This window comes from Capsicum annuum, chromosome 3 (genome assembly GCF_002878395.1).
Source record: "Capsicum annuum cultivar UCD-10X-F1 chromosome 3, UCD10Xv1.1, whole genome shotgun sequence".
In the NCBI taxonomy this organism is placed as follows: domain Eukaryota; kingdom Viridiplantae; phylum Streptophyta; class Magnoliopsida; order Solanales; family Solanaceae; genus Capsicum; species Capsicum annuum.
This window is the reverse complement of record NC_061113.1, coordinates 15279953-15302230: the sequence shown is the minus strand read 5'-3', so window position 1 is coordinate 15302230 and position 22278 is coordinate 15279953. Positions and strand designations below refer to the sequence as shown.

The following is a 22278-nucleotide window of genomic DNA, read 5'->3' as shown; positions in this document are numbered from 1 at the left end:
AAAGAGAGTTAAATATTACACGAGATGGTGTAGATGTTGGTGGACCAACGCAAACTAGAATGGACCTAGCAACCGGTCAGGTAATAAAAAAGTATAATAAATTGAGGGACCGAGAAGAAATAGCTAAAATGGTAGCTGTGGGTTGTTTGCCTTTTAGTTTTCCTTCTTTTGATGCCTATATTCATTATATTCAAGCAAATTATAATCCTATGTTTAATGGTATTCCTAGAACTACTTGTAGGGCTGATATTTTTAGACTTCATTCACAATATTGTTTTTATTTATCAACATTGTTAAAAAATATTCAATGTAGAATGTCCCTAACTTCTGATCTTGGTCGTGCTGTAAATAAAAATGATTATTTAACCATTACTTGTCACTGGATAGATAGTAATTTTGTTATGCAAAAATATATTCTTGCTTTTTTATATGATGAAAATCTAAACATACTGGAAATTTTATTGCTGATTCGATTGCTAAAGTTACAGAATTTTACGGTATTGAAAATAAATTCTTATGTATTGCTTTTGATAATGCTTCTAACAACAAGACTGCTATAACAAAGTTAAAATTTAAGTTATCTCCGCCGTTACCTGAAATTTTTCATGTTAAATGTGCTTGTCATATATATAATTTAATTGTAAGAGATGGTCTTGAGTTTTTTGAACTTTATATTGAAAAAATTCGGCTTCCCGTTGGTTTTATTCAAGGAAATAATCATAGAAAAAAATTAAAGACGTTAAACTTAAATGTGAACAAAATGGACTTGCACCGATATTGATGCCTAAAGAATGTGATACTAGATGGAATGCTACGTATGATTTTTTAAAACCTTGTTATAAATATAGAGTTCCTATTACACTATCTTTTAACCAACATGTGGTTCGTTTGCTGATTCTGCCCACTGCATGCCACATGATTCTGACTGGGCTGTAATTAATGATCTTGTTAAATTTTTGGAAAAATTTTATATAGCTATGGTTGAATTTTTCGGTGCTTATTATCCTACTGTTTGTAATATTTTGGCATATATAGCCAATATTTCTGGTTTACTCGAAGAATATAAAAATAAAGAAGGTTACAAAGAAGTTGTTGGTGCCATGTTTGCTAAATTTTAAAAATATTTTTTTTGATTTTTCCTATTTACTTGGTTGGTGCTATGCTAAATCCGTGCATGAAATATACTACTATGTGCCACTTTAGTACTTTTATTTATGCTAACTTAGAGATAAATACTAACAATGATTCTGATGATGAAGAACAAGAAAAACCTGATTTGTGGATGGCTATGGCCGATGCGAACACTTACATAGATAAATTATATAACCACTATGCTGATTTAGTTGATTTAGCTGTGCCGACAAATATCACTCCAACTGTCGCTCCTCGCCTCCCAAGGAACCATCATCTTCTAAAAGGCCGGCACATACTGGTTTTCTTGATCACTTTTATGATTTACTTTGTTGGAACAGTGTTGAGGAGGGAGCTTACACAACAACTTATCGAAAAGAGCTGAAGTATTATCTCCGATCGCCGCTAAAGGATCGCAGATTACAGATCAACACGTTGGATTGGTGGAGGAATAATGAAGCACAATATCCTATGCTTTCAAGATTAGCTAGAGATATCCTGAATGGTCCAATGTCAACCCTTGCATCGGAGAGCGCTTTTAGTTAGGGACGACACCAGCTTGGAGACAACCGACATTCATTGGGAATTAATGCAATGAATGTTCTAGTTTGCCTTAGAGATTGGATTAGAGACGAACGAAGAAATCAAGGAATGGAAGCGGAGCCGAACGACGAGCAGAGACTTGAAAAAATTATGACTTCACGGGAGAACTCAGCAGAATCAAGTCCAATGCATGATTTTGCCCCCATTGACTTAGACTATCCTATGCAAGTTCCCGTTAATATTAACATGAATGAGTTGGAAAAAATGATGCAAAATTTGTAGATTTTTCATCCATGTAAATTATAAATTTTGGATCATTTTATAATCAATAAAATTCAACATTTATTCACTCCTTAGTCCTTACTTTGTAATTTTTTCCATTTAATGATTTAGATTGAATTTTTAGTTTAAATTAAATACTTAGTTTTAATATATTACTAATTTACTATAAAGTATTATTAATTTATAATATTAAGTAGCATATGTTTTATTTAAAGAAGTACATATATTTTATATGTGTACGTATATATTGAATGGTACGTATATATGTGTATATATCTTCTATAGACATATATATTTAACATATACAAGTGTATATATTTTATAAATTAGTATATAACTATATATTTAGTGTATGTATATATTGTAGTATATATATTGTAGTATATTTTATTTAAAGTAGTACGTATATATTGAATGCTACGTATATATTTGTGTATATTTTCTAAAGCAGTATATATTTAACGTATACATGTGTATATGTTTTATAAATTAGTATATAACTATATATTTAGTATGTGTATATATTGTAGTATATATATTGTAGTATATTTTATTTAAAGTAGTACGTATATATTGAATGGTACGTATATATGTGTGTATATTTTCTAAAGTAGTATATATTTAACGTATACATGTGTATATGTTTTAGAAATTAGTATATAACTATATATTTAGTGTATATTGTAGTATATATTTTATTTAAAGTAGTACATAAATTGAATGGTACGTATATATGTGTAAATATCTTCTATAGACGTATATAGTTAACGTATACATGTATATATGTTTTATTAACTAGTATATAACTATATATATAGTGTGTGTATATATTGTATTATATTTTATTTAAAGTAGTACGTATATATGTGTGTATATTTTCTAAAGTAGTATATATTTAACGTATACATGTGTATATATTTTAGAAATTAGTACTCCCCCATTTCGAAAAGAATGACCTATTTTGCCTTTTAGTCCGTTTAAAAAAGAATGACCCCTTTTCCTTTTTGACAATACTTTAATTTCAACTTTCCACATGGCATGTTTAGGACCACAAGATTAAAGGACATTTTGGTATATTTGACACAACTTTAATTTAAGGCCACAAGATTCAAAAGTTTTCTTTATTTTTTTAAACTTTGTGTCAAGTTAAAGTAGGTCATTCTTTTTGAAACGGAGGGAGTATATAACTATATATTTAGTGCGTGTATATATTGTAGTGTATATATATATATATACATATATATATTGTAGTATATGTTTTATTTAAAGTACTACATATATTGAATGGTACGTATTTATGTGTATATATCTTCTATTGACGTATATATTTAACATATAATGTGTATATGTTTTATTAACTATACATTTAGTGTGTGTATATATTGTACTATTGTAGTATATATATATATTGTAGTATATGTTTTATTTAAAGTAGTACATATATTGAATGGTACGTATATATGTGTATATATCTTTTATAGACGTATATATTTAACGTATACATGTGTATATGTTTTATAAATTATTATATATATCATTATACTGTAGTATATATCTTGCAGTATATGTTTTATTTAGAGTAGTATATATATTTAACTAATGTATAGTCGTATACTCGATTACATGTATAATTGTGTATATGTATTATGTGTATATATTTTTTAAATTCTATTGTAGTATATACTATATATATATAGTGAATATATATTGTTTAACGCATTTAAAATATATATAGGTGGGTATATATGGTGTATATTGGAGAAAAAACTTTTTCTTTTATTTTTGACCGGTTTTGATTGGATTTTTAATCGATTTTGACCGGGTTTAGGTGAGTTGGACCGGGTTGGGTTAAGTGGGCCGGTTCAGGGTTATTTTTAAAAATTTTACTGTTGGGCGGCCGGAAACCGAACTGGCTCATTTAACTAGGCCCGGAACCGAACCGGTCCACAACCCGGCTAAATCACATGGGCCAATTCCGGGTTGACCCGACCCGCCCACTTGATACCTTTATGTTTAACTGATCATACAAAACAAAATCATAATCAAATTTCTCTGTCGACAATGTGAGCCACCTTTTGTTTATATTGGATATTTCTACTTTTTTTTCAATAATGCGCATAAAAGTCATTCAGTTCCTCCAAGACCTCCAATATATTTTCTTGGGCATTCAGCTCTTCCAATTCCTTTTCAAAAAACTATTTTGGCTCTAAAACTGATCCGCGAACCGAGATTTCGGCTAAGAAATTCTATTGACTGAGGAGAAGGTGTTAGGCTGCCCTCGATCCCATGGTTCGACTACGGTCGCTTGACGGAGTATATCGGCTAATTCGACATTATGAATGTATAAACCACATAACATATAAAACAACCAACAAAACAAATCAAACAAAATTCAAAAGCCAAAATAATGTCCAGTCCGAGTTTTACAGTCCCAAAAATAGAAAAATACGGAAATATAAATCCTATGCTAAACTAATTCTAGGCTAAACTTCAATACTTTATCCGATGCCTCGAGCCTTCATCACGAACCTCCTCCGCCAACATAGTACGTAAGGGCACTCCCCGTTGAATAAATACACGAAACCACGGGGCATTCCCCGGACAAATGAATACACTTGAATCAAATTCATAAAATAACAACATTCAACAAACACTTTCAACATTCAACAACCACAAGTTCTAAATTTTCCTACCCAAACCTAAAATATTTTGCCTATCCAATTCGACCTATCATGATACTATAGAATTCACAAACTTGATTCCGAGTTAAACAGAACAATCAACAAACCAATGTTAAGTTTAAAAACATTCCTTTTATCAATTTCTCGATCCCGCTCCCAAACAATCAACTTTAATTCTCAAACAAGATAGCATTTCATCATGCAATCCGTAATTACAAAAATCAAACACCGAATCAAAATAAACAACAATTCACTCCATCATTCACGTAAAGATTACAAAATTATGGAGAAAGAGATGAAAATGGACCTCAAGTTTATTTCAACGCCAAATTATTTATGTTGCCAATGAACTGGAACCAAATTCACGACTCGATACGACAAACTCAACTCAAATTTGCCAACTCGAGCAAACCCCCAAAACTGAGCAAACCCAAAACAATACCCATGAAGCATGATGAATGGGTCGAGATAGAACGAATCTAAATTCCCAAACCAATACCGGAGGTGGTCACTGATTGTTGTTGGTGATGTTTCCTGAAGGATTTGATGACTGCGGAGCTCAAAATCAGTGTTTTTGCGTCACCGGAGCTCCGGCGACCTCCGCAGTTTACAGTTCACCTCCCCGTCGGGCCTTTTCTCCTGTGGTTTTCTATCAATCCCCTTTGTTTTACACTCTCAATATCTCACTCTCTTCTCAATCTCTCTCTCACCTCTCCTTTTCTTACCCACCCATCTCTTCTATCACTATCTCACTCTCCCAATTCTGAGCGTGTATGTATAATGTGAAGAAGAGATGAATGAAGTATGTATATGTATGCTGTGCGTGAGGGTATGAGTGAATTGTGCGTGTCTAATCTTGTCGTTGTTGTGCGTGAAGAAGAAACCAAAAAATAGAGTCCTCTTTTCAGTCCATGATTTGTTGTGATGAATGGAAAAAGAAAGATCCCCCATTATTCTGTGAAGATGATAAAGTCTATATGGAAGGTGATGGAATAATTTTGTATGCCTCACTTCTATTTGTTGTCTTGTGTCTATGAATGAAAAACCAAAAAAAAAAAAAAAAAACCTTTTTCTGTTCATGAATTGGACCATCCACCCATATTTCTAAAGTGGCCCCCTCCTCCCTTTTTCTTTTGTACTGTATGCCTGTTCTGTTATAGAAAAAGATGAGGAAAATGTGTAAATGGGGTTAGGGGGTGGCGTGGGGTAGGTGGTAGGGATAAGGAAGTGAGGTAGGTGATTAGGATAAAGTTGTTAGGATAAATTAAAATAAGATAAAATTTGTTAGAAATTTTATTTTGAGGTTGTTATTTTTTGTATTTTTGTGGGATATGATCACATGGGTGGGGGTATATGGTAAAATGAGCTAAAAATAAATAGAAATCTATTTTGGGGGACAAAATTAGGTGTCTACAACATGCCCCCTTTGAATGTAAACACGAAGTGTTTTCAGACAAAGAAGTAGACAACGAGACAGAATTTTATCCTGATCATTATTCAGAAAGAATGAAACAGAAGGGAGCAGGGCAGCCGAGTCTTGACTTAGGACATTCTATCTACCCAAGTTATGAGGGAATCAAGTAATAAATATCTCAAAGGATTGGAAGGAGAGGGACTATACAGAGTTGGAGAGTCGAGTGAGGTTCCAGTTTGTGGCTCTGTCATTACATCAAAAATAAAAATTACAAGTTAAGCACATAAATAAAACTACAAAAATCCTATCTATGCAGCTTTCCTTGACTCTTTACTTGCTATTTCATCACCCTATTCTTCAGGCGAGCTCCTGACTTGCAATTTCTTCAACTCATTGCTTGGCTTTCAATTTCATCACCTGTTCTCCAGGCGGGCTCCTGACTTGCAATTCCCTCACCCTGTTATCCAGGTGGGCTCCTGAAATCAAAATCAAAACTAGAACAAAAACTATCACAAACAAATATTATGATAAAGAAAGATTCCTTTTTTTTTCTTAAAATAAAGTCCCATTTTTCAGGAGGGTCCTGAACAAACGTAAATTTCTATTTTTCCGGTAGGTCCTGAACAAAAACTAAAGTCCCATTTTTCAGGAGGATCCTGAATAGAAAGTAATTTCTCATTTTTCAGGAGGGTCCTGAACTGAAGTAAGTACCCATTTTCCAGGAGGGTCATGAACATAAAAATAAATTCTCATTTTCCAGGAAGGTCCTGAACAGAAAGTAAATTCCCATTTTCCAGGAGGGTCCAAAGCAGAAAGTAAAATCTCATTTTCCAAGAGGGTCCTGAACAGAAAGTAAAATTCCATTTTCCAAGAGGGTCCTAAACAGAAAGTAAAATTCCATTTTTCAAGAGGGTCCTGAACAGAAAGTAAAATCCCATTTTCCAGGAGGGTCCTGAACAAAAAGTAAAGTCCCATTTTTCAGGAGGGTCCTGAACATAAAGTAAAGTCTCATTTTTCAGGAGGGTCCTGAACACAAAGTAAAATCCAATTTTTCAAGAGGATACTGAACAGAAAGTAAAGTCCTATTTTCCAGGAGGGTCCTGAACAGAATAAAGTTCCATTTTTCAGGAGGGTCCTGAACAGAAAGTAAAGTCCCATTTTCTAGGAGGGTCCTGAACATAAAGTAAAGTCCCATTTTTTAGGAGGGTCTTGAACAGAAAGTAAATTCTCATTTTCCATGAGGGTCTTGAATATAAAGTAAATTCCCTGGATGTGCATTTCCAATGGTAGTTGAATTAAGTGAAGCGAATTTGCCCTTATTTCAACAAAAAAAACTTGTCAGTTAAAAGCTTAGTGGTGGTTTACAGCACTTGGCTTTGCTGACACCTGCTCCAGTATTCATTCCCTTTTTATTGTTTCAGATTACTGGCACTTGCCCCTTCTTTATCGTGTCATTGACCCAAACTCAGATTATTAAGAGTGACTCTGAAATAAACACAGTATATCTGCTTTGCCATGCTTATTAGATAAACCCTTTAAACTTTGGTATTTTCATGAGTTCCCAGATTTGCTTGTTGACAAAGCTTTCTGTATACCCTTTTTTTTAGCTCACAATCATGTCTATTTCATCCGCTGGCCTTTCTGTCTTGCTTTGTGCAATCAAAGAAGTTGGTAACCAGTTTTGAAATCTTTTCTCACTTGTTTTGACATGGACTTGACTCAAAGACACGAGAAAAATGACAGCAACTTTTGTTTTATTTGGATACCTGACTCAAGAAAATAAAAATATAAGTAAAGAGAAGGAAAAAAATGACAATGGATGTCCCCATTGAAAAAGATGAAAGAAAAACTTATCAAAATATAACAGTCAACTCTAATGATTATGATATGCTTATCGGATAAAACTCCCTTATCTTTCCATTCAAAACTTTCTACCAATTGTTGTTGAGTTAATGGCCTCGAAACTGAGTTGCTTCCTTAGGTCAATTGTATTTAAGGCCTCATTTGGCTAGTGGCGCCTTGAAGGGTTTTTGCCAACAAACCTCTCTCATTTTCTTTTTCCCTGCTCACCATTGCCTTATGGTGTCCATGAGGGTTTTTCACCAATGAGACTCTCTTATTTTTATTTGTCTCAACTCACCGTCGTCTTACAGTACCCATGAGGATTTTCACCGATAAGACTCTCTCATTTTATTTCTCACTTGATTCCTTATGTTGAGGAAGAGAAGTAGTTCCCAAAATAAGTCACCACATTTTCTGCATGTATAGCCTTAATATTCTCAAAGATTGATCTGGAGGTCTTTCTTTGGTTGTAACTTGGATTTTGGATAGGATTAGAAAGAAAGGATGACATGGGGCCCAAACGACACTTGAAGTAGGATGGGACTTACAACTTTTGGAATCGACTCAAACAATGAAGACTAACTCATGCCCCAGTTTCTATTGACTGGGAAATTCTAAATTGTTTGGATGGTTGGACCGAGCCCAAAGTAGGGCAGCGTACGTATCTCACCACTGAAAGAGGAGAATCAGGTCACGCATAATTCTGTCAACTTGTTCTTTTGATTGATTCTAATTTTTGTTTCTTTTTGTTGTTTTTTCTCTTTTCTCTTTGGAATTTTTTTTCTGACCCTATTTTTGACACTTCTCATTTCTTTCCTTTTGGACACATTTTTTTTCGATACTTTTCTTTTGAGTTTTGCTGACTCTATCTTAATTCCAAAATAGGGGTATGAATAAAATAAGACTAAAACTCAAATGGGGTAAACAAAGGATGACACAGTGTTTGGATAGCAGAATGAAATGTCTTCGTCATATCAGTCCTTAAAAATGCAAGTACATATCATGCAATATGGAAGTGAAAAATGAAGATCATTTGTGACATCTTTTGCAGCATTAACTTTGATTGAGTCTGTGCGTCACTATTTCTTCTGCACTTTTGTAGTATACAACTCCTTTTTTGTTGCATATTCCATACATTGAATGACTCATGATTTTGTGGAGCTGATTTTTATTCTGTTCACGCAGCCACTATTTGACCTAATTGAGACATGTCTTTCAATTGATGACCAAATTATTCTTGTGATTCTTAAAATAAGTGCCTTAATTTTCAAAGAAGGATTCAACTTGTCAACAAATATCTCAGCACTCTACCTATTTCCTCATATATTCACTTTTAATAACTCAAACCTCTGATTCAATATTCATACTTAAACTGGATTTCAAGATCTGGCAGAAAATTCCGCTAGCATGTCATTTTACTAGAATCAACATAAATGTGCTATGTAAAGAAAACAAACAAACAAACAACACAAATTTTAAATACAAAGAAAAAAGGGAAATTCCATTTAATTAAAATAAAAGATAGGATTTGAACATAACGACAAAGGGACAAAACAAGATAAATCCCGAACTACAACCCTGAAATAATTCAAACAACAGAAAATAAAACAAAACACACTACCAGACCTCTTCCTAGTAGGGAGAGGGGTAACTTCTCTATTGCTCATCCTGACATCTTAGCCACTGGTTTGCGTATCAGCATGACTAGAGTTTTCCTCACTGTCAATGGTTTGCACCATAATTGATTTATCTTGAATCATTTTTTCTATTTCTCTTTTCAAAGAACGATAATCTTCAATACTGTGATCCTGAAATTCAGAATGATATGCACATTGTACATTAGCATCAAAACTTCTTGAATGCGGGTCAGGAGTATACCCAAGGAGAGGAGTGATCATGCCCCACTGTACCAATCTCTAGAATAAACTGGTGTACGACTCTCCAATTAGTGTAAAGCTATTTTTTGACTTCTGCCTCATTTCATTGTTTAGCGTGGATCGAAAATCAAACCTAGAAGGGCTTTGGTATGTTTGTGGAGTTTGAGGATGACTCTGAAGAGATGGTGCACGCCATTGTGGGTAAAAAGGGAATTGGCCATAGGGTTGTGCATTGAATATTGGATATGTAGGTGGGAAAATACAGTATAATGGATTTTGGGAAAGATTCTGTGGAGCTTGGGCATAAGCTTGGGTTTGAGCCTATGGGTAACAATGGTGCAGTCCTCTTGCCCATGCCTGTTGTCCAACTACAATAGTAGATGCATCTTCCTCATACTTCTTCCCTCCGACACTTCCCGAACCTTTTTGAATTGCTTGAGTAGTCGCTTTCAATGTTGCAAAACTCACAATGCGGCCGGTCTTAATTCTATCCTCTATCATCTCCCCCATTTTGAGGACCTCAATAAATGGCTTGCCTAATGCAGGTAACAAGTGTTAATAATATATTTCACCCTAGCATCTTATTCACGCCATCTAATCTCATACTCTCTGAAAGTCTCAACACTCTTTTTCTTCATGTTACTTAGGGATTTCTCATCAGGAATCAACTCCAACTTGTATTGGAATTGTTGGACAAATTCATTAGCTAGGTCATCCCAACTAATCCACTTGTCGATGTCTTGGTCAACAAACCATTCCGAAGCTAGGCTTGAAAGACTCTCACCAAAATATGCCATGAGTAATTTTTTTCCTTTCCCCCAACACCCCTTAGTTGGTTGCAATAACGTCTCAAATGTGCTATAGGATCGCCATGTCCATCATACTTCTCAAACTTCGGCATTTTAAAATCAAAAGAAAGATGAAGCCCTGGAAATATGCACAGATCTTTATATGAGACACTTTTGTATCCCCCAAGTCCCTGGAGGTCTTTCATAGCCAGTTCTAAACTTCTCACTTTTTTGGTTATTTTCCCTTGTTCTTCTGTTATAACAGGCTTCTCAGTGTTAAGAGGAAATTCAGGCAAGTGAGTATAGCCATAAGGATTATTCGACTTAAATGTGGGCTCAATAGCATGATGTTGATTAGCAAAAATATTTAATACAAGCTCTCTCGCAGAGTAGGGAGGCACAACTAGTGGATAAACCTCAAAAGTAGGAGCTTTGGGTGGGGGTGGTGCTGCAAAAACATAAACAGTGGGTGGAGTCGAGCATGTGGTAGCTTTGTGTTGAGGAGTGAGGAAATGAATATTGGAAGTGTTAAGATAGTGTTGCCCCGGAGCAGGTTCTGATGCATATTGTGGTGTGTCAACAAAAATAGGAAACCGTGTATGTGACATTGGAGGCAAGCTAAAAAGATATTCCAGATCATCAACGAGAAATGGAGGAGGTGGCAACCCATTAGCCCAAGCTCGATGCATTTCTATCATTTGTTGCCTTAATTTTCGAATCTCTTGATTAGCTCCTAAATTCTCATTGCCCGAACTCCCTATCTGATCAGTGACAACAAAATCGATATCCTTGTTGTCCATAACTTTCTCTGTGATTTGGTGCAATATGGAGGACCAGCCAAAGTGCCACAAACCAACCACCTTAAACTAACTGAACAAGAGATAACAAATGCGTTAGAATTCAACACTTTTTTTTCAAACATTTTTTTTTCTTTTTAAAAAGGTCACCGAACTCAAGAGGGACGCCTACGTATGTCACTCTTGAGATAGGAGCATCAGGTGTGCGTAGTTCGTGAAGTCTTGCCAAAATGGCCAATTAATTCTTTTTCCTTTCTTTTTTCTTTTTTCTTGAAACATTAAAAAGAAAAGGAAATAACAAATTGTCAAAAGAATTGAATTTTTTTTTTTTTTTGCATTTTTTAAGTTTAAACTTCCTATACAAAATAAAACCTATGATTACCAAAGAAAAATCTTTTTGGGTTTTCGATTTTGAATTTCATGCAAAAATAAAACTTGAAACTATTAAAAAAAATCTTTTTATAGTTTTCTTTTAAATATGTATACAAAACACCTACTCTAATAACGACTGAAGAAAATATTTTTGTATTTTTTAAATAAGATCCTCGAACCAACAATAGGCTGTCTATGTATCTCACTCCCGAGAGAGGAGAATCAGGGGTGCGTAGTTTATTCAGATTGGACAATTAAGGATTAAATAACCAACTGATACCTAACTTGAGAGACGAGACTACAGTGATAAAAATCTTTTTTGGGGTTTTCACTTTGACACTCCACATAAAACTGACACCAACAACTATGAAACAAAAATCTTTTTGGTATTTTCATGAAATGTACAAAACTCCTACAATTTTTTGCATTTTTCTTTTATAAAAAATCCTATGAATGAAAAATCTTTTTTGAAGTTTTCGAATTATGAATACTTGCTAAAGGTAACAAAAGAATTTTTTTTTTAATGTTTTTGATTTTGACAAATGAGTGCAAAAGGTAAAAATCTTTTTGAATTTTTGGATTGTGAAAACAAAAGCCATAAAAAAACTCTAAAAAAAAATACTACGAAACTCTTTTTCGATTCGCTTTTTTCCGACTCGCTACTTTTTCTTTTTTTTTTCATTGCCTACACACTTTACTTCTAACACATGTTTTTCCCAAATCATTCCATCAAATAACCACGTTACCATTAGATATGAAACATTTAGCACATAGGGATGCTTTAGAGGTGAGTCTCTTACAAGGGACCAAATGGGCCCCGCTAGGTTTCAATATGATGCACATAAGCATGACCTAAAGGCTGACCTACGTTGGGGTTCATAACAAGTCTTTTTGGGGGAGTGTATGGTCGATAGTGGCTGCTTTACTTCCCCTACTCCATACCAGCCAATGGCTCCCCCTCCTAAAATTAGGGTGACTCAACTATAGGTCGTGTACACAACGTGTACTACAGAACTTGTTACAGAAAGAATTGACTCGGGTTATGCACATGATGCCAGATATAAAATAGTAACACATAAGAAAAAATGTAAACAAAGAGAATATAGGCACTCAACAATGATAAAACAATAACACAAACGAAATGTTTATACACTCATAACGTCAAACTAAGCCGATACAACTCCAAAAATAAGCTCGAATTCTTAAAATATCCCCAGTAGAGTCGCCAGAGCTGTCACGCCCCTTTTTATTCCAAAAGATTCGTTTTAAGTTTGAAAGACATTTTTATTAAAGTGACAAAAGATAAAAATTATTTTGAAAAGGATTCATTTTATAATTAACTCAGAGTCGCCACTTGGCATAATCGCGTGTGCCAAGTCACCTTTAAAAATCCATTTTCAAAAAACTGTTTTGACTCTAAAACTGATCTGCGAACAGAGATTCCGGCTAAGGAATTCTGTTGATTAAGGCAAAGGTGTTAGGCACCCCTCGATCCCATGCTTCGACCATGGTCACTTGGCGGAGCATATTGGCTAATTCGACATTATGAATGTATAAATCACATAACACAAAACAAGCAACAAAACAAATCAAACAAAATTCAAAAGCCAAAATAATGTCCAGTCCGAGTTATACAGTCTCAAAAATAGAAAAATATGGAAATATAAATCCTATGCTAAACTAATTCTAGGCTAAACTTCAATGCTTTATCCCATGCCTCGAGCCTTCATCACGAACCTCCTCCGCCAACATAGTATGTCGGGGCACTCCCCGTTGAATAAATACACGAAACCTTGGAGCATTCCCCGGCCAAATGAATACACTTGAATCAAATTCATAAAATAACAGCATTCAACAAACATTTTCAACATTCAACAACCACAAGTTCTAAATTTGCCTACCCGAACCTAAAATATTTTGCCTATCCAATTCGACCTATCATGATACTATAGAATTCACAAACTTAATTCCGAGTTAAACAGAATAATTAACAAACCGACGTTAATTTTAAAAACATTCCTTTTATCAATTTCTCAATCCCGCTCCCAAACAATCAACTTTAATTCTCAAAAAAGATATCATTTCATCATGCAATTCGTAATTACGAAAATCAAACACCGAATCAAAATAAACAACAATTCACTCCATCATTCATGTAAAGATTACAAAATTATGGAGAAAGGGATGAAAATGGACCTTAAGTTTATTTCAACGCCAAATTATTTATGTTGCCAATGAACTGGAACCAAATTCATGACTCGATCCGACAAACTCAACTCAAATCTGCCAACTCGAGCAAACTCCCAAAACTGAGCAAATCCGAAATAATACCCATGAAGCACGATGAATGGGTCGAGACAGAACGAATCCAAATCCCCAAACCAATACCGGAGGTGGTTACTGATTGTTGTTGGTGATGTTTCCTGAAGGATTTGATGACTGCGGAGCTTGGAATTAGTGTTTTTGCGTCGCCGGAGCTCCAGCGACCTCCGCAACTTACAGTTCACCTCCCTGTCGGACCGTTTCTCCTTGGTTTTCTATCAATCCTCACCTATTGCAACAGAGGAACAAGAAGTCATGGCGTGAAAGTTGAAGAGTTTAGAACAGGCCATGAGGAATTTGCAGGGGGTCGGAGGTTATAAGAGTGTTGCCTATAAAGATCTTTGCATGTTCCCAGACGTTAACCTTCCCCTTGGTTTTAAAATGCCCAAGTTTGAGAAATATGTCGGGCATGGTGATCCCGTGCCGCATCTGAGACGTTATTACAACCAAATGAGGGATGTAGGGGAAGAGAAGAGTTGCTCATGGCTTCCTTTAGCGAAAGTTTTCCGATCTGACTTCGGAATGATTTATCGGTCAGGATATTAACAAGTGGAACAACTGGGATGACCTAGCTAATGAGTTTGTGCAACATTTTCAATATAACGTCGATCTGGTTCCTGATGAGAAATCCTGATTAACATGAAGAAGAAAAGCATCATATTCTTGTTCTTGCTCATTCAATTCAACATGTCCTTGCTAGAATACCTCCACTTTTTTGTCCTCTAGTTCCACAATAAAGTCATTTTTCTATAACAAATAAACGTACGGTTCAATTTGATAACAAATAATAACACGGTTCGAGTTCAAACACTGAAAACTGAAGGGTAGAGAGTTACCGATGAAGAATGTGGTTGGGTGGATGCTGTTCTTGAGGATGGTGATGAAATTTGTTTTACAGCCAATGCAAGAACATAATCATTGAAGAAATTGCAATTAGTTGATCAAGCAATTTACCACCCTTACTTCTTAGTGCATTTCTTTTCGTGCACTTCGAACAGAAAATTGGAATAATTCTTCTTATTTAAAAATAAATAAATTAATACAGGGCTTTAAATATATGTACATGACAAAATTATATTAATAATTTAGAGCTATTTTTATGTACTATTTTTTTTTACTATAGTATCCTTAGAAGACATTAAACATTTAACTTCACATACTAATAATACTACTATTTATAAAAGGAAGGACTAGTTTTAACTAATAAGATATTAATTAATAAGATATTAATCATTTGCTTGTAATGCATTTCCTTAATTATTATTATAAAAAATTTATTTATTAATATGAAGATTTGAATTGTTTAATTCAAAGTTCTAAAATATTTGATGAAACGTAGATAGTTCTTCTTTCTTTTTTAATTTAATTCTTATACCTTTATATTTTACATTCTATCATATTATTTAAGTAAAATTAAAATCATAATTTATATTAAATTTTTGGGACCTCAAATAAACGTTTTATTAGTCTTATCCTTGAATCACTCCGGTATTACACCTATATACTTCATTCTTTTTCCTCTCTCATTGTACCTTTGTCACTTACTTTTTTCCTCTTATCAATATCATAAATGAATTTAGGATTGGAAGATGAAGTTTTATAGCAAGCGATAATTAATTACATCATCACTTTGTGAGATTCGATCCATCGATCTGTATTTAAGATCAATTTTTCAACCAGTGCATCACTCAACCTCATTTGATCATAGGTATCCTCAGATAATACTAGATGTATTTTTAAAAACATTTGAACTATTATAAATAGTATATATGTATCCTTTTTACTAACGGAGGGACACATGGTACAATCCGATGCATTTGTCTACTTTTTATTTATTTTACGGAAAAGGGACATAATATATATACCCAAACTATCGTAAATGATACGTATATAACCTTAGTTATACTTTAGGTATGTATTTTCTCCTGTCATCAATCATTTGGGTTGTATATTTCCTTTACACTAATGAAGGGACACGTGACACAATCCTATAAACGGACGATAGGAGTTGTTCGGTACACAAACCAAATTAGTTAGGGATTATAATTTCAGCATTAGATTTATATCATGTCTGATTGATGGTATAAATTTTTATACCATTAACCAAATATGATATTAAAATTTAATATCAAATTTAAACATGAAATATCCCACTTTATACCACGTATCAAACACCCCCACAAGTAATGAACTTCCAAATTTTGAATACAAAATCACTTGTTCTCACCAATCCGGTTCAATAGTTTTGGGCTTTGGGCCCACTCTCTCTCACTGACCCGTAGACAAAAAGCCCTTCTTCTCTTTAACTTATACTATAATTAAGTATTTCTCTAAATTTAATTACTAATATTTTATGTTGTTATTTAATACTAATAAAGATAATATTAAAGAAAAATAATATTATTTTTTGATTTATTAAAATAGTTAAATAAATAAAATTTTATTTTTAGTATAAAATCTAAGTAAAATGAAAAAAATAGTACATAGATCTGTATAGAAATTAAAGATTTCAGAAGTGAGGGTGAGATAAAAGAGAAAACATATCTTTTATTAGGTTTGAAGAAGGAAGCAAAATAAGAAAAGTTGCTCCTTTTTCTCTCTTGTTTATATTTTGCTATACATCTTACCAATAGAGGATTCAAAATTTTCACTCAAATACAAAGAAGCAAACAAACGAATTAATTAAAGTAGGTTCGATATCTACTTTATATATATAAAAAATAATTTCAATATGTATAATTTTGTTAAGCTAAGTATCTGAATATAACTTAACCTCTAAAACTAATTTATAAAGAGAAAATGGGTCAAAATCATTTTCTCTCCCCAACTTTGTCTTAAAAACCAAACTCCCCCTCAACTTTGAACAATAATCATACTCCCCTTTTATTCTAATTGACTTTTTAAAATTCTTAGTTTACCCTGTATCATCAACTTTTTTATTCTTTTTTTTTTTCAAACTTCTTTAAAATCATCATATTTTCATTTTAAAAAAATTCATATAACAAAATTTCCAGAAAAACATAAACATTATCTTCTAGGAAAAAAAAAAAGTAAGAACTACTAATTAAGTATATAAGCTAATGATGATTTTTATGAAGAAAATTAGTTTTATTAATAATGATCAAAACTATAATATTTATTTTACAAGTGAAAATAATAAGTAATACTAATTTTATAAACATGTTTCAATGCAGAAAATACAAACAATAAATGAAAGAGATAAGCCTCTGGTACCACCCCGAACTATGGTCAAAGTTGTTACGACACACTCCAACTTCACAGGGGTCCTATTATCTCCTGAACTCAAATTTAGCTTATTTTTATCATTTTTTTGTGCTAATGTGACACCTTTATTACATAAAATGAAGCTCACACCAAAGGTGTTACACTATCTAAAATGATTGACAAAAGGCATAACGTTAGCTAAAAAGATTGACAAAAATACGCTAAAATTTAGTTTAACGGGTAATAGGACCCTGTGAAGTTGACGTGTGTCGTAGCAAATTTGGTCATAGTTCGGGGAACTAGATGTTTTTCTCGAATAAAAATAAGGTCAAATTTTAAAGGTTATATTTATTTATATAAATTATAAAATATGTAATACTCTATTAATGACAATCACAGCTTATTTACTAATATAAACAATAGATAATATCGTTTCTTATCACTTGATCCTCATACTAAAAATAGACGTTTTAATTTATCTGCTTAATTTGTGAAATCAAGAGAATTGTATTATGTTTTTTTCTACACTTTAGTGTTAAATAACTATATAAAGTAACAGTATAAATAAATTTAAAATTTCAAATTATCGTTAATAAGGTTAATTTAGCAAAATATCTAAGTAAAATTTTTCTAAGGATTGTATTATATCAAAAAAAAAAAGTTAAGTAATATGAAATGAATTTAGTAAGAGAGTGATAAAACACGAAAATATACGCACACGCATGTACATACATATGTATATATACACACTTAGGGGTGGGTTGTTTGGAAACAAGTTATTCCGGAATTAGTTATTACAAAATTAAGTTGTACTAATATGTATGTGTGATAACTTATCTCATCACTGTGGTATAAATGGTGATATAAATAATTTTGAGACTACCTAATACATCTAATTAAACGCAGGATAAATAATCATGAACTTTATCTCTGAATTATTATAATTATACGCCACGTCAAACGACTCTTTAATACATATAATACTAAAATAACGATCTTAAAAAATAACATTAAATTTTGTGATAAATTTATAAAAAGTATTAATTTGCTTATAAAGTTAATAAACTTAAATAAAATGCTATAAATATCCATGTTAAAAAAAATATTCATTATATATAATATAAAAAGATATTACATAAATACAAAATTGAAATTATAAGGATAAAATAGACATTGCATGAAATAAAGGGGAGTATAATTATTATTCAATGAGGGAGAGTTTGATTTTTTAATGAAAGTTGGGGTGAAAATGATTTTCACCCGAGAGAAAATTGTCCAAATCCATAACAATCAATTCATTTCCCTATCTAACTCATGTACTCCATTCTAACACCTCTCATATTTTGGATATTTTTGCTTTAGAAAGTAATAATCCTTTTAAGGTTTATACCTCAAGAACACTACTACATCAAAGCACCATAGCAGATCTATGGCAGTCTCTAGCTAGCATGCACATTAACAAGTGTCATGTATATAACATTGTGGTGGCACCTTGCATGGATCCTTGAAGACAAGTGTTGAACACTTGTCATAATTTTCAATTATTACCATTCTCCTATAAATGTACAAGACAAATATTGTGCTGCCATCTTGTCTAGTTTATAGCATCAGAACAAAAAAAATAATAGATGGCAATCTCTAGCACAAATGATTTTGAGGCCAAATTTGAGAGAAGTTATGACAAAATGAGTGAATTAAAAGCCTTTGATGATACTAAGGCTGGTGTCAAAGGACTTGTTGATTCTGGAATCACTAAAGTACCTCAAATATTCATTCTACCTCCAAAATGCAGGGTTGTAACATGTGAAACAAAGTTCATTTTTCCAGTGATAGACCTCGAAGGCATCGACGAGGACCCAATCAAGCATAAAGAGATTGTGTACAAAGTTCGTGATGCATCAGAGACATGGGGTTTCTTCCAAGTGGTTAATCATGGCATTCCAACATCCATCCTGGACAAGACGTTACAAGGACTGCGGCAGTTTTTTGAGCAAGATAACGAGGTTAAGAAGCAGTATTACACTCGAGATTCTACAAAAAAGGTATATTACAATAGCAATATTGATTTGTATAGACCTTCGGTTCCAGCTGCAAATTGGAGGGATTCCATTTTCTTTTCAATGGCTCCTAATCCTCCCAGACCAGAAGAATTTCCAAGACAATGCGGGTATGTTAGAAAAACTAGTAACCAATTTCATTTATTTACCTAGTAGTTGAATATGTGTTATGTTGTGATAAAACTAAGAATACCTATTGGGGAAAATAAGAAAATTTAGCTAGAAGTCCCAATCAAAAATAGCACTTATGTTGATTTTATGAAATTACTGCAGGGAAATACTAATGGACTGCTCTAAGCATGTGATGGAACTGGGCTGTTCCTTGCTTGGATTATTGTCAGAAGGTCTCGGTCTTGATCGTTGTCATCTCGAAGATATGGGTTGCGCGGAGGGGCTCGCTCTTGTGGGCAATTACTATCCACCATGCCCTCAGCCAGAACTCACCATAGGCACCAACAGACATGCTGATGCTGATTTTATCACAGTGCTTCTACAAGATCATATCGGAGGACTCCAAGTTCTTCACCAGAATCAGTGGATTGATGTTCCTCCTACACCTGGTGCTCTTGTGGTCAACATTGGAGATCTTTTGCAGGCTAGTATTCTTGTTCTTTTCTAATCAATAAGAACGAACATAACACCTTTATTCGGTACTGAAACCAATTATGCTTATTTTTGCTGCATTTTCAGCTCATGTCAAATGACAAGTACCTAAGTGTTGAGCATAGAGCATTGGCAAATAAAGTTGGATCAAGAATGTCAGTCGCATGTTTCTTCAGTACATGTACAATGTCATCTTCCAAGCTTTATGGACCAATTACTGAATTGTTGTCAGAAGATAACCCTCCAAAATATCGTGCGACCACAGCGAATGACTACCTTTATTACTTCCGTAAAAAGGGTCTAGATGGAACTTCTGCATTGTTGGATTACAAGATCTAATACTAATGTAATAATTGACTTTACAATGAGAACTGAAAATTTAACTTTTGATGCTTGTTCGGATGGTCATTGGCTGTTGTATTGTATCGTATTGTTATTTCAAATATAATGTGTGGTTTGGTTGCAACTTAAATATTGATATATCAAATGGTTAAATTCATCGTCATGTGATGATCAAAAGTCCCAGTCCCATTTTATGTAACAGAAAATTTGGTGTGATCTCCTCTATACCTTTTTTTTTTCCTTCTCATTTTGCCTTTGGTTACTTATTTAACCAGTTTCGTAATGCACATATATCTAATGACAATTATTACAAATTTTGTATTATTATTTTTAATTATGTCTATATTTTAACACTATGTGTTTGAAATGCAAAACAGAAATTAAAAAAAAAAAAACTTTCATTAGTCCTTTGAAATCAATATATATATATATAGCATGCCTTAGAGGTGTCTAATATTATTTATCTATTTTGTGGGGGTTTTTTGAATTATTTTCTCCTATTTTTATCTTAATAAATTATTTAAAACTAATAAAAACCATCTAATTTATCTTTTCTTGTTTTGAGAAAAAATAATTCATCCCACTTTCCGGATTTAAAAATACTTTTATGACAAAATCTCTCTCATATATATATATATATATATATATATATATATATATATTATCAATTTTTTGAGCTTTTTCTTATATTTTTTGAGCTTTTTCTTATTCTTTTTATTTTATATAATATTTTAAAAACTCAAAAATCATCTAAAAGTTGATACTACCATTTTAACTAAATTTTTAAGAGAATTAAACATGACAATTATGGCTTACTATTATTATTATCCATTCATATCTTTAAAGTTATTTTATCTTCTCATGCCTTTTTATATTTCATCTTCTCATGCCTTTTTATATTTCAAATATAAGTTCTATAAATTAAAACATTTGAATAAGCATATCTCAATGCACTTTATAAATTTAAACATTTAAATAAGCATTTCTCAACACACTATTAAGCAATTTCAGAATTAAGCATTGATTTAAACATTTAAATAAGCATTTCTCAACACACTATTAAGCAATTTCAGAATTAAGCATTGGGTCAATATTGATTGTAATTTTCTTCTAATATTATTTTTTTGTTTACAGATTTATACTTCTTCATCACTCTAAAGGCAATTATCAAGGTAAACAAATATACTTTATTTTTCTTGTGTGTGTTAGTAGCTGAAATGTTAGCAGCTGGCAATTATCAAGGTAAACAAATATACTTTATTTTTCTTGTGTGTTAGTAGCTGAAATGTTAGTAGCTGAAAGTTTGTAAGAATGCATCATAAAATTTTAAATACATGGTTTTTTATCGTTTAAAATTTTTTTAGTGATGATATTTTATAAATTGAAGAAAAATATTCATATAGATCAAATACTAATTATGAATATTAGATCCTTCTAATTTTCGAATGTTTGATTCTAATAGCCAATTTAATTTTTATTTGTAGAATTAAGCTTGATTCTTGAGGAATATTAATTTATCATAAATTTTGTGAACAATGTTTTTCTTCACCTTTTCTATTAATATTTGTTCTTTATCCATGTTCCGTTTACTTTCTTATGTTATTTGCTCTTTATGATGGATAATTAAGACATGTTCTATTTTCTGCGGTTTGAATTCAAGGAGTAATTCTTTCATTATTATTATTTTTGAAAGGAGTAACTCTTTCATTATTATTATTTTTGAAAAAAAAGCTACTAAATTCAAGTGTTAATTTATTATAAAAATACATTTACCATTTTTATTGTTATGTTTTTGGTGCTTATTATATTTTCATGTTTTTAATGATTAAGTTCGTAAGAATGATGTTGCATTTTTTTATTTTGCATGTTCTCTATATGATTTCTCTTTATTTTGTAATATGAATTTCTGATTATTGTAGTTTTATAATTATTTTGGTTCAAAATAATAATGTATGATTTTGATAAAAATCTACTCTAACCGGACAAATTCACTAGTTGGAAT

The 22278-nt window shown here is 32.4% G+C and overlaps 1 protein-coding gene across 1 annotated transcript; it reads left to right on the top strand.

Moving 5' to 3' along the window:
- The first annotated feature begins 18856 nt into the window (after positions 1–18856).
- On the top strand, positions 18857–20492 carry LOC107864589 (1-aminocyclopropane-1-carboxylate oxidase homolog). The gene is made up of 3 exons (XM_016711007.2): positions 18857–19441; positions 19605–19926; positions 20022–20492. The coding sequence occupies exons 1-3, from the start codon at positions 18903–18905 to the stop codon at positions 20271–20273; spliced, it is 1113 nt and encodes a 370-aa protein (XP_016566493.1). The 5' UTR covers positions 18857–18902; the 3' UTR covers positions 20274–20492.
- The last annotated feature ends 1786 nt before the right edge of the window (positions 20493–22278 follow it).